Source organism: Trichomycterus rosablanca, chromosome 19, assembly GCF_030014385.1.
Source record: "Trichomycterus rosablanca isolate fTriRos1 chromosome 19, fTriRos1.hap1, whole genome shotgun sequence".
In the NCBI taxonomy this organism is placed as follows: domain Eukaryota; kingdom Metazoa; phylum Chordata; class Actinopteri; order Siluriformes; family Trichomycteridae; genus Trichomycterus; species Trichomycterus rosablanca.
In genome coordinates, this window is record NC_086006.1 from 15,321,759 (window position 1) to 15,335,964 (window position 14,206).

Sequence of the window (14,206 nt, forward strand, 5' to 3'; positions counted from 1 at the left end):
TTGGACAAACTCCCAGCCATCAGCGTAACAATAGCAGAGGTGAGAAGAACACTGCTGAAAGTCAACCCCCGAAAGGCCCCCGGCCCTGATGGAATTCCAGGTAGAGTTCTGAGGGAATGTGCATATCAACTGTCTGAGGTCCTGACGGATATATTCAACATCTCACTGTCCCAGGCCAGAGTTCCAGTATGTCTCAAGACATCCACTATCATTCCTGTACCAAAGTCCTCTTCAGCGACGTGTCTCAACGATTACCGACCTATTGCACTCACTCCTGTCACCATGAAGTGCTTCGAGAGGTTGGTAATGAGGCACCTGAAACAGACCATCAACGTAGCGGAGGACGTACACCAGTTTGCATATAGGCAGAACCGGTCCACAGCTGACGCCATCGCTACCCTGACCCACCAGGCCCTCACCCACCTGGAAAACAAGGACTCCTACGTGAGGCTGTTGTTTCTGGACTTCAGTTCTGCATTTAATACCATCATCCCGCAGAAACTGATGTCCAAGCTGGAATCACTGGGAACCTCCTCTTCCCTGTGTAACTGGGTCCTGGATTTCCTGACCTGCAGGCCTCAAAATGTCAGGATAAACAACATCACATCCTCCACCATCATCCTGAACACCGGCTCCCCTCAGGGCTGTGTGCTCAGCCCACTACTGTACACACTCATGACCTACGACTGCAGAGCACACCACAAGAACAACCTCGTGGTCAAGTTCGCGGACGATACAGTGGTGGTCGGACTCATCACCCACGGAGACGAGTCGCCGTACAGGAAGGAGGTGGAGGACCTAACATGGTGGTGCAGAGACAACAACCTCATCCTCAATGTTCAGAAAACCAAGGAGATGGTTGTGGATTTCCGCAGGACTGGTACATCCCCTCCTCCTCTACTCATTGATGGATTAGCTGTGGAGATGGTCCCCTCCGTCAAGTACCTTGGGGTTCACCTGACGGACACACTCACCTGGCATACCAACACCATGGCTGTCATAAAGAAGGCCAACCAACGCCTGTATTTCCTGAGGAAGCTGAGGAGGGCAGGTCTTCACACAGACATCCTCAGGTCCTTCTACAGCTGTGTGGTGGAGAGCACCTTGACCACCTGCCTAACTGTGTGGTATGCTGGCTGCACTGTGGCAGAAAAGGAGGCGCTGCAGAGAGTGGTAAAGTCTGCACAGAGGACCATCGGATGCAGCTTACCACCCATCGGGGACATATACACAACCAGGTGTAAGGAAAGAGCCGCCTGCATCTTCCGTGACCCCACCCACCTTGCACATGGACTTTTCACCCCCCTTCCCTCTGGTAGGAGGCTGCGCTGCATCCGAGCAAAAACAACAAGACTGAAAAACAGCTTCTTTCCGGATGCAGTCAGACTGCTAAATTGCTCCACCCCTCATGTACTGTCTATGCACCAGTTACTTTAAACACCTGTGACCTGGTGCTGCCTTTTATCTGCTGCTATACTGAATCGTGCACTTTAGATCCGCATAAAGCCAATACTTGAATGTAAATGTAAATATTTAAAATTCATATCTTAGTTATTTCTTCTAGTTTTTAAGTCTTAAGTTTTATTTTTACTAAACATAGTTTCTCTTGCTATTTATATTTTATATTTTATTATGTTTACACACACCGAGACCTGAGTAACTGCATTTCGTTTTAATCATGTACATGGTTTTGAATGACAATAAAGCTGAGTCTGAGTCTGAGTCTGAGTCTAGGATGGACCATCACACAGTGGAAACATGTATTGTGGTCAGATGAATCAGCATTCCAGGTCTTTTTTGGAAAAAATGGACGTCGTGTCCAGACTGTTCAGAATGGTTCCGGGACCCTCCAGACTGTTATCAGCAACAAGTCCAAAAGTCAGGGTCTGTCATGGTATGGGGCTGCGTCAGTGCCCTTGGCAAAGGTCATTTACACTTCTGTGATGGCAGCATTAATGCAGAAAGTACATTGAGATCTTAGAGCAACATATGCTGCATTCAAGACGTCATCTTTTCCAGGGACATTTATGCATTTTTCAACAAGACAATGCAAAACCACATGCTGCACACATTACAAAGGCATGGGTGCCCGAATTGCAGGAATGGATGTTTATTAATAAATGAAATGAAGTTGAGCAGACAAAACATGAACTATCTCAGGTTCTTTCTGTCTGCAATTAAATAAAAGGCAAAGTAAATGTAAGAAACTCTGTGTTTTTTTTTATTATTTGCATTATTCATGCTGTCCCAACTTTTTCTGATTTGGGGTTGTAGGTTTTGTGTGTATTTTCATGATTGCTTTTGCTTGTGAATCGTGCATAGAATTTATTTTGTGTTATCTGTGTGTAGTTCCTGACAGCCCTCCTATTCTGAGAGCCACTAACCCTCAGGATAACTCGATCACACTGGTGTGGGCTCCACCACATGAGCCCAATGGGATTCTCACAGGATATAGGCTGCAGTACCAGAAATGTATGTCATCATTCTATTTAAGTTCCACTAAACACATAAATGTGAAACTTATTTGAGAATTCAGTCGTGTCAGTTGAACTGTTTTTGGTAAATGAAGTGAGATGTTAGCTGGCATGCTAGCTTAGACGTAATCACTGCCTAAGTAGTGTGTCTGAACCTGCCTTATGAGTTTGATGTCTTATTAAAATCCTCTTTACTTAGGCAGCTGACTAGCTAGGCAGTAGACAGCAAGGCAGCTCACTAGGTTTTCGAATAGACCCATGGATGCAATGTTTTTGTTTTGATACACACCCCCTTCTGTCTCCACTCCTTCCCTCTTATTAGTAGTTGTATCATTTGGCCCAGCTATTTCTCATGACCGTCCTGATTAGGTTGTGTACAAATAACTCCTTGTGTGTTCCCTTGTTGGTCATTGTGTGTGTAGTTCCTGCTCGGCTGTATACTTTGGCTCCTGTCTCGGCTAGTCGGTCTGTCCAAGCCAGATTTCTGTCTCAGCCTGTTACAACTGGTCCCCTAGCTCGGTGTTTTCCAACCTTTTCGACCAAAAATCACCAAACAAAAATGTCACAAAAAGTATTGTTGTACTGCCCTCTAGTGGAAGAGAATGTAATTGTTCTGCCTGTCACTACACGCCGCTCGCTTAGAGTACCAAATTGGATAATCTTCCACGGCACACCTGATCATTTCTCACGGCACACTTATGTGCCGCGGCACAGTGGTTGGGAAACACTGCCCTAGCTAATGTCTGTCCAAGCCACCTTTCTGTCTCAGTCGATTCCAACTGGTTCTCTAGCTAAACTGCCTGTCCAGGCTAGTTCTCTGACTCAGGTGGTTCCAGTCCATTCCTTAGCTAGTCTGTCTGTCCAGTCTCAGTTGGTTCTAACTGGTTCTCTATTCTCACTGCCTGTCCAGGCCAGTTCTCTGTCTCAGGTGGTTCCACTCAGTTCCTTAGCTAGTCTCTGACTGCCAGTTCCAGCTGGCACCCAGACTCCCTTGCCAATCTACACCAGTTTCTTGGCTCCAGCCAGCTTCCTGATGCTGCCTGTTTCAGCAGGCTCTTCTGGTTCCACCTAGCTACCCATCCTCCAGATCCTTTGGCTACATTTCTGCCCCCACTACAATGCCAGCCCTTGGACAGGATATCCTCCTGTTTTCTGGTCTCTGTACTTCAGGAGCCATTTGTTAAGGGGTGCTTCTGTTACAGTTTCCATCTTCTTACTGAGCACATGAACTACTGAGCACATGAACTACACCCCCTACTGTCTTTGCCCCTTTCCTCATTAGTTCCAGCTGTTTTCTGTGTATAGATAGTAACCCTTGAGTTTAGCCTTACCTTGTTGGTCAGCCAAAACAATACTGGGTTTAGGGCACATTTCTAAATGTCCTTAATTGGCCTAGACAAAGATTTAAACCTAATTGCACATCTGTGGAAAGACCTGGAATGGCAGTTCACAGACTCTTGGCATCTAATCTGATGGAGCTCAAAAGGATCTGACATGAAGAGTGGGATGAACTGCCCAAAACTAGGTGTTCAAAGCTAGTAGATACGTATTCAAGTAGTCTTGCAGCTGTAGTTTCTACAAAGTACTGAAGAAAGAGTCTAAATATTTTTCAGAGTGAGAGGTTTCACTTTCTAAAAACATGTTATTTATATTGTTAAGAGTCACTTATTGAGTGTAAATTGATGCTTTTTATTTTATTTTAGTTAATGAGACTTTGGATGTAGGAGAACCATATGTAGTAAACATCAGTGGACCAGACACTACACAGTGGGTTTTACATGAGCTGGAAAAAGACAGCCAGTACAGATTTTCCCTGAGCGCTTGTACTGATGTGGGCTGTGGACCAGATATCAGTGAAGAGGCATTTACTGCTACTGCAGCAAGTAAGTATTCATCACGTTTTTACGTTTTTGTAAAATGTCAATAAAATATTTTTGGCGACCACCTTAATTATGTTTTGCAAAAAAAGTTATAGAATATTCAAGTGTTAAAATTTCTAGGACATTCTACAACCCCAAATCAGAAAAAGTTGGGACAGCATGGAAAATGCAAATAATAAAAAAAACAAAGAGTTTCCTACATTTACTTTGACTTGTATTTGATTGCAGACAGGATGAACCTGAGATATTTCATGTTTTATCTGCTCAACTTCATTTCATTTATTAATAAACATCCATTCCTGCATTTCAGACCTGCAACACTCTCCAAAAACAGTTGGCATTTACCACTTTGTAATGTTTCTATTCCTTTTCACCACACTTAAAAGACATTTTGGCACTGAGGATACCAAGTGATTTAGTGTTTCAGCTTTTATTTTGTCTCATTCTTCCTGCAAACACGTCTTAAGATGTGCAACAGTACGGGGTCGTCGTTGTCGCATTTTTCATTTCAAAATTCTCCACACATTCACTATTGGGGACAAGTCAAGACTGCAGGCAGGCCAGTCCAGGCAGCATGAAGGCAGCATATGTTGCTCTAAGATCTCAATGTACTTTTCTGCATTAATGCTGCCATCACAGAAGAGTAAATTACTTTTTCCAAGGGCACTGACGCAGCCCCATACCATGACAGACCCTGGCTTTTGGACTTGTTGCTGATAACAGTCTGGAGGGTCCCTTTCGTCTTAGGTCTTTCCAAAAAAAGACACGGAATGTTGATTCATCTGACCACAATACATGTTTCCACTGTGTGATGGTCTATCCTAGATGCCTCCGAGCCCGGAGAAGTCAACATGGTTAACATAAGGCTTCTTTTATGCACAGTAAAGTTATAAGTGGCATTTGTGCATGTAACTCTGCATTGTAGTGCTTGACAATGGTTTGCCATAGCACTGTAGAGGGAGAAATATGCAAATCCTTTCCAATCTTTCTTTGAGGTACATTGTTTTTAAACATTTCCATCATTTTCTCACACATTTGTAGACAAACTGGAGATCCTCTGATCATATTTGCTCATCAAAGACTCAGCCTTTCCTGGATGCTGCTTTTGTACCAAACCATGATTACAATCACCTGTTTGGAATCACATTTATTATTTAGTTTTTTCACCGTATTACTAGCCCTAAATTGCCCCCATCCCAACTTTTTTTTTTGGAATGTGTTGCAGGCCTGAATTGCAGGAATGGAGGTACAAATGAAAATAAGTTGAGCAGACAAAACATGAAATATATTGGGTTCAAACTGTCTGCAATCAAATAAAAGTCAAAGTAAATGTAAGGAACACTGCATTTTTATTTTATTGGCATTTTCCATACTGTCCCAACTTTTTCTGATTTGGGGTTGTACAATAAGAAGGTGAATTGGGTAGCAAAAATGCAAAGATGGGTTCTTGTCAAGTATTCTTATAAACTGAATTTAGTACTAACAAGTGACAAATGAAAAGTATATATATTAAAGTATTTTTTTTTATTTTACCATACATATAAACCTTTCCATGAAAAAGGTTTGTAAATTCTGGCCTTAAATTACATAATTATCAAATAATTTTTATGGCAACGGGCATATGCTAACCTATTATTTGGATAGGTCTACTGCAAGAACGGGAAATCCTTTAAAATATGAGATGTTGCCATCTCAGAGACCAAAAAATATATTATATTATATTAGATAAAAATATGCTGAAAACATATTGTCCACAATACGAGTTAATGCTTACTCGAGTTCCCAATTTAAGCCAGTTGACTTTTATTGGTTAATTTGTCTACATAAACCTTTATTATTTATCCATAGCCTTTGGTTTAGTTGTTGAAATCTCTAAGGAAGACACTTTAAGACTCAACAAATCATGCAGATAAATTTTGACCGATCTTGATTCTTGCAGGTTTAGCTAGTGTTCATGGAAGTATTTCATACACTACTTGGCTTGTGGGAATCTTGTGTGCTGTGGCTTTATTCACTCTGGCAATTTTGATCGCCTGCTTTGTGACCAAAAGCAAAGGAGGAAAATATTCAGGTACATTGCAGAAAAGCTTTGACTGCTTCGTAATTTAGCATCAGTGTCTCTATATTCTATCTATCTATCTATCTATCTATCTATCTATCTATCTATCTATCTATCTATCTATCTATCTATCTATCTATCTATCTATCTAGCTATCTATCTATCTATCTATCTATCTAGCTATCTCTCTCTCTCTCTCTCTCTCTCTCTCTCTCTCTCTCTCTCTCTCTCTGTCTGTCTGTCTGTCTGTCTGTCTGTCTGTCTATTAAACATTATGACTCTTCTCTGTTTTTGAGTTGGATATCGTTTGTGTCTTCATTGTAAAATATTATAATAGTTTTTGATTAAGAAAAAGTCATGATTGGTGCTTTTAAACATCTGCTTTACAGTAAAAGAGGAGATAATCCGGAAACATCTGGAGGCGCATGGTGTGAATCGAGAGACTTCGAGTGAATCCAGGTAAGGTCACTAGGTGATTTTTAATTTGTGGGTTGTATTGAAACCTAACAAGGTTGGTTATATTGTTATATAATGTCTGGGAGGCTCATTAAAAAAAATATTGTTTGCAGTTTATATTAGCATGCTGGCTCTGAAGCAGCAAAGCATCCCCACACCATCACACTACCACTGCAATATTGTTCTTTGTTAGCAGAAGTTGATATTGATTGAAACTCATCCATAAATGCTATTTTTGCCTAGTCTGTTTTTGTAGTCCTTAGCTTACTTTTACTTTGACTTTAATTTCTAAATGTATGAACCCAAGATATTTCATGTTCTGTCTGGTCAACTTTATTTTATTGTTAATGTACTATTCCTGTATTTAAGGCCTGAACATTGCAAAAACGTTGGGATGGTAAGGTATTTACCATTTTGTAATGTCATTTCTTTTTACAACACTTTAATGACATATAGGCACAGAGGATCGGTGGCTTAGTGGGTAGCACTGTCGCCTCCACAGCAAGAAGATCCTGGGTTTGATCCCCAGGTGGGGCTGTCTGGGTCCTTTCTGTGCGGAGTTTGCATGTTTTCCCCGTGTCCACGTGAGTTTCCTCCCACAGTCCAAAGACATGCAAGTGAGGTGAATTGGAGATACTAAATTGTCCATGACTATGTTCGATATGAACCTTGTGAACTGATGAATCTTGTGTAACGAGTAACTACCGTTCCTGTCATGAATGTAACCAAAGTGTAAAACATGACGTTAAAATCCTAATAAACAAACAAACAGCACAGAGGATACCAGGTGGTAACGTTTTTTAGGTATTATTTTCAGGTCCGTAATGCATGCAGGCCTGTCCAGTGTCTGTACCCTCTCCATCCGCAGACAATCCTTTGTAATGTGTGCAGCATGTAGGTTTGCATTGTCTTGTTGAAAAACACATGGATATCCCTGGAAAAGATGACGCCTTGAAGGTGGCATATTTTGCCATAAAGTCTTGTAGAAAATGTACATATACCTGGCTTTCGGACTTGTTGCTGATAACAGTCTGGATGGTCCTTTTTGTCTTTTGTCTGGAGCACACAGCATCTAGTTCTTACAAAGATGATGTAAAATACTGACTTGTCTCACTATAATACACGTTTCCACTGTGTGATGGTCCATCCCAGATGCCTATGAGTCCAGAAAATCAACACAGCTTTGGGACATGGTTAACATACGGCTTCTTTTTTGAACAGTAAAGTTTTAAGTGGCATTTGTGCATGTAATTCTGTATTGTAGGGCTTGACAAAGGTTTGCCAAAGTAATCGCTCACCCATGTGGTTATATCAGCTACTGTTGAGTGACGGTTCTTGATGCAGTGCCGTCTGAGGGATCGAAGATCTTTACGCACTGAAATTCCTTGCGATTCCTTGAATCATTTAATGATATTATGCACTGTAGAGGAAGTAATATGCAAATTCCTTCCTATCTTTCTTTGAGGTTCATTGTTTTTTAAACATTTTAATAATTTTCTCAAAACTGGAGATCCTCTGGTCATCTTTGCTCATCAAAGACTCAGCCTTTCCTGGATGCTGTTTTTGTACCAAACCATGATTACAATCACCTGTTGATATCACCTGTTTGGAATCACATGATTCCAATTATTTGCATTTTCCATACTGTCCCAACTTTTTCTGATTTGGGGTTGTATATATTACCTTTTTGTTCAACACGACAACTGCTGGTTGTAAAGCCACAATTTTGCATCTAATCATGGTTTGTTTTCGTCTATTCGTCAGGGATTGAAGCAGTCTGATATGCTGTCTATAGACACACTGTCCCTCTTATTAATTAAAATTTTAACAGCAGTCTGCCTTTTCCCTCTCTGTCTCCTCAGGACCCTATCAATTATGATAGGCCTTTGTAATTTTCAATTTGCTATTAATGAAAACACTTCCATTCTGCCACCGCCTTTTTCTTCCTACTAACAGTTTTTTCCTCTGACATAAGGGCAGAAAGTCATTGTTACTTTTTTTGTTGTTTTTTTTACAGCGACAGTGATCATAAGCCTCTCAAGAGTTTTCAGAGGGAGACATCACCACAGAGAGAAGACAGTTTTAGTATGGATGGCTCTGAAGACTATGGCGATGAGGATGGCGAGTTTCGAGAGGACGGATCATTCATAGGTGAATATGTTGATTATATGCGAAAGATGTCCAGTAATGGACACACTGAGGTGACAGCTTGAGATGCTGTATCCACTTTTGGACTTTTGAATTATTTATAATAAAAGTGAAATTCTTTCTGTAATATAAGATAAATAACTGTATATTCATTGATCTATCATGTTCAAATATGCAATTTTACAGTGTTTAAACTGTCAGGTAGAGGTTGATATAATGTATGTTTAACAGCAAAGTGTATTACAGTTGAGATATAAATACTTTTACTTGTAAATGATGTACACTATATGGCCAAATGTATGTAACCACAAGCTTACTGGACATCCTATTTCTAACCATGTGGAGTAATATGGATAACAGCCTCTCTTTTTTATAAATAGCTTCCCACAAAATGTCATAGTGTGTATTTCAGTATTGTATATTTGTGCCAATTTAGTTGACTGTGATCTGGTGCCCAATCTTGGTTATTCTTGCCTTGAGCTTAGTGTTCACCAGTGGAACTGAACCTTCCTCAACCCTGTCCATGATAAAATGATTAATAAAAATGAATGAAATTAAAGTAATAATTGCCGCACACCAGGTTCTAATCTCAGCTCTGCTACCGGTCAGCTGGGCGCTACCTAGAGGGCACAATTGGCAGTGCCAGGAGCAGACAAAATTGGCCACTGAATCTGCTGGGTGAGAAAGACTGGAATGAGTGGGTGGGGTCTTTAAACGCTGTGCAAGGACCCTGGTTATCAGACCGAGACGCCTGTGCAGAAGTGAAGCCTCATGTACGAATCCACAGAGGCATGGGCGAAAAACAAGGGGTTGAGGGATTGCGCACAAATATGCCCTCCTCAGCCACTCAGGTGGCGCAGCGATAAAACACGCTAGCACACCAGAGCTGACATTTCGAACTGGGCGGTTCGAAACTCAGCTCTGCCATCAGCATGGGCCGGGCAGTTACATGAACAACGATTGGATTTTTGTTCATGGGGTAGGAAAAGCTGATAGGTACTCCTTATTACTAAACGAATTTTGAGCTCTGCTGGCTGATTGATGGCGTCTGCACAAAGTCAAGGAATAATACGATCAGAGTGTGCTCTCCTTGCACAAAGGTGATCCGCATATGAACTCGCCTCGTGCAAGTAAAAAGATGCAGTCGGCTACTGTACACGTCTCTGAGGGGCCGTGGGACAGTTTTGCAAGGGTCATCTTTAATGGAGAGGAAGCATAACGCAATCGGGTAAAAATGGGAGAAAATGCTTTAAAAATAAATTAAAATTATGCTAAATCGGGAGAAAACGCATAAATAAATAGAAAAAAAAGATTAAAATGTCAAACATTGGATCCTTTAGAAACATTAAGTTACACTCTATAACTACTCTGTTTCTATATTAAAAATCTGTCTGATTATTTGCCAACACGTTACTTCTTTATTTATGCATTTTTTTCCCAATTTAGCATAGTCAATTTGTCTTCCGTTGCTGAGGGGATCCCTGATTGCAGTCGAGGTGGGTACATTGATGCTCACGCCTCTTCCGACCCACGCACAGCCGTTTGCGTAACCCTTTTTCACCTATGTACTCTACACAGACGCTTCTTTATCTGCCAATCAGAGTCCTTACACAGCGTTCAAAGAATCCGCCCTAGCAGAAATGTGTCTGCTGCAGGCACTGCTAATTATCCCCACTAGATGGTGCCCAGCCGACCGATGACAATGCCACCTGGGTGCCAACATGTTATATCTGAAGCAAAACAAAAGACTTAATGTTGTTGCGATTTTTTTCATTAAAATGCCTATGATTTTTGCCAAACACACAACTTTACAACCAGGTTTCCTTTGATGTTGGCACTACAGATCAACACATTTTTTTAATTCATTCATGTATGTGATCACACCAATATAAGTGGAAAAAATTACATTTAAAAGGTAAAAAGTTGTGATGATTAATACTTTCATTTATGTAAACTGATTTGGATTTTCCTGAACATATAGCAGTATTATCCACATTGCTTCAGTGTTCTGTTTTTAACTCTGGCTATGCAGTTATTTATCAATATGGGTGTAGATTTGATTACATTATGACGTCAATTACACTATGTCTAAGTATACTCAAATGATATAAAAAAGTGTGGCCATTCTAGTGGACCCATTAGAAACCTTTCATTACATGCTTGTCACTAAATATGTACTGCAGTTCTTGCTACCTCTATCTCATGTCTCCAGCTTTTTTAAATTGCACTTTAGATAGTGTTTTGGGTGGGATTTTTATATTTCACAATTGTTTTGTGTTTTTATACAATTTATCTCTGCTTGTAAATATTGTTGTTCACTCCAAAGCCTTATGATGTGTTATTATTTTAATGTTTTACAGATTATGTATGATATTTAAAAGAGCTTTCTTTATAAAATTTTACTTGTGTTTGGTCTCTTACCTGACTATGTATTTATATATTCAAGGGTCAGTGTAAACCAAAATCAGCAACTGACTGGGGCCTGAATTCAAAATTAAGTACAACCCCAAATCAGAAAAAGTTGGGACAGTATGGAAAAAGCAAATAATAAAACAAACACAGAGTTTCTTACATTTACTTTGACTTTTATTTGATTACAAACAGGATAAACCTGAGATATTTCATGTTTTATCTGCTCAACTTCATTTCATTTATTAATAAACATCCATTCCTGCATTTCAGGGCTGCAACGCATTCCAAAAAAAGTTGGGACAGTAAAACATTTACCACTTTGTAATGTTGTTATTCCTTTTCACCACACTTAAAAGAGGTTTTGGCACTGAGGATACCAAGTGATTTAGTGTTTCAGCTTTTATTTTGTCTCATTCTTCCTGCAAACACGTCTTAAGATGTGTAACAGTACGGGGTCGTCGTTGTCACATTTTTCGTTTCAAATCTCTCCACACATTCTCTATTGAGGACAGGTCAGGACTGCAAGCATGCCAGTCCAGTACCTGTACCCTCTTCTTCTGCAGCCATGCCTTTGTAATGTGTGCAGCATGTGGTTTTGCATTGTTTGAAAAATGCATGGACGTCCATGGAAAAAATGATATATGTTGCTCTAAGATCTCTAAGATCTCAATGTACTTTTCTGCATTAATGCTGCCATCACAGAAGTGTAAATGCCTTTTGTCAAGGGCACTGACACAGCCCCATACCATGACAGACCAGTCTGGATGGTCCTTTTCGTTGAAAGTGATTAATTAAAAAGGTTTGATATAATTTAACTAACAGCAGACATGATCCAAGCCTGAAATTCCAGTGTCAGATTTCTTATTTAGGTATATCCATCTAAAGCATGCTATGCTCTCCCAATGACACATTTCACAGCATTTTATAACATTATTGTGTATTTGGATTAAAAAGTCTTACAGCTGTGCTTAATCCCCACTGTTTGGGGCTACATACAAGATGACCATGAATGTACGGTGGCATCTAGTGGTGCCTACTCTGCAGTGCAGTGAATAAAGAAATGGAAACGTTTTGTGGTCAGATGAGACCATATTTTAGCTTATTTTTGGGAGAAGTCACTTTTCATGATTACTGCCTCACCTGCCACCCCTGACCACATCCTTGGTGCTTTTATGCAAATTATTTCCAGGCCTATAACTGTTGTATATGTTCATTTTGTATTCTTTCAGAAATCTGCTGGTGACATAATGATACATACAATTTTTTCAAACCCTTTTAACCCAGGAACAAAATATTATTATTTTTTTGTATTGTATTTTATTCACGGCACGGTGGCTAAGTGGGTAGCACTGTCGCCTCACAGCAAGGAGGGCCTGGGTTCGATCCCCAGGTGGGGTGGTACGGGTCCTTTCTGTGTGGAGTTTGCATGTTCTCCCCGTGTCTGCATGGGTTTCCTTCAGGTTGTAGACCTGCACAAGGCTGGAATGGGCTACAAGACCATCAGCAAGAAGCTTGGTGAGAAAGAGACCACTGCTGGTGCGATAATTCGAAAATGGAAGAAATACAAGATCACAGTTAATCACCCTCACTCTGGAGCTCCATGCAAGATCTCACCTGGTGGGGTAAGAATGATTCTGAGAAAGGTGAGGTCAGTCCAGAATTACACGGGAGGAGCTTGTCAATGATTTCAAGGGAGCTGGGAGCACAGTCACCAAGAAAACCATTAGTAACACACTTCGCCGTAATGGATTGAGATCCTGCAGTGCCCGCAAAGTCCCTCTGCTCAAGAAGGCTCATGTACAGGCCCGTCTGAAGTTTGCCAATGAACACCTGAATGATTCAGAGAAAGCTTGGGAAAATGTGATATGGTCAGATGAGACAAAAATTGAGCTCTTTGGCATCAACTCCACTCGCCGTGTTTGGAGGCAAAGAAATGCCCAGTGGGGATGGTGTTCTTGGGGTCATATCCAGCATTTCTCTGCTCCCAGCTCCCTTGAGATCATTGACAAGCTCCTCCCGTGTAATTCTGGACTGACCTCACCTTTCTCAGAATCATTCTTACCCCACCAGGTGAGATCTTGCATGGCGCTCCAGAGTGAGGGTGATTAACTGTGATCTTGTATTTCTTCCATTTTCGAATTATCGCACCAACAGTGGTCTCTTTCTCACCAAGCTTCTTGCTGATGGTCTTGTAGCCCATTCCAGCCTTGTGCAGGTCTACAATCTTGTCCCTGACGCCCTTTGATAGCTCTTTGGTCTTGCCCATGGTGGTCGAGAGATTTGAAAGGAAGAAACTGATTCTGTGACAGGAGTCTTTTATACAGGGACAGGACTAATTTGTGTGCCTCATGGGCACATAACCAGTCTGTGGGGGTCAGAATTCTTGCTGGTTGGTAGGGGATCAAATACTTATTTCCCTTAATTAAATACAAATTAATTTATAACATTTATTTAATGTTTTTTTTCTGGATTTTTTGTTGATATTCTGTCTCTCTCTGTTAAAATAAACCTTCCATAAAAATTATAGACTGTTCAAGTCTTTGTAAGGGGGTAAACTTACAAAATCAGCAGGGGATCAAATACTTATTTTCCCCCGACTGTATGTATGTGTCTGCCCTGCGATAGACTGGCGCCCAATCCAGGGTGTTATTGTGTTCCTTGCGTCCATTGAAATAAGTTGGGATAGGCTCCAGCACCCACCCCCGATTGGATAAGCGGTAAAAAAAAGTGAGTGCTTCATATTATAATTTCAGGCCTCTGAAACACGGGGCGCAAAT

At 40.8% G+C, this 14,206-nt stretch overlaps 1 protein-coding gene across 1 annotated transcript in view; it reads left to right on the forward strand.

Annotated features, from left to right (window-relative positions):
• chl1a (cell adhesion molecule L1-like a) overlaps positions 1-9,082 on the forward strand; it is an 84,580-nt gene extending 75,498 nt beyond the window's left edge. The window contains 7 exon segments of the mRNA XM_063015003.1: positions 2,350-2,472; positions 2,616-2,621; positions 4,178-4,357; positions 4,914-4,939; positions 6,326-6,425; positions 6,803-6,872; positions 8,887-9,082. Coding sequence (XP_062871073.1) covers positions 2,350-2,472; positions 2,616-2,621; positions 4,178-4,357; positions 4,914-4,939; positions 6,326-6,425; positions 6,803-6,872; positions 8,887-9,082 — 701 coding nt within the window.
• Positions 9,083-14,206: the final 5,124 nt, after the last annotated feature.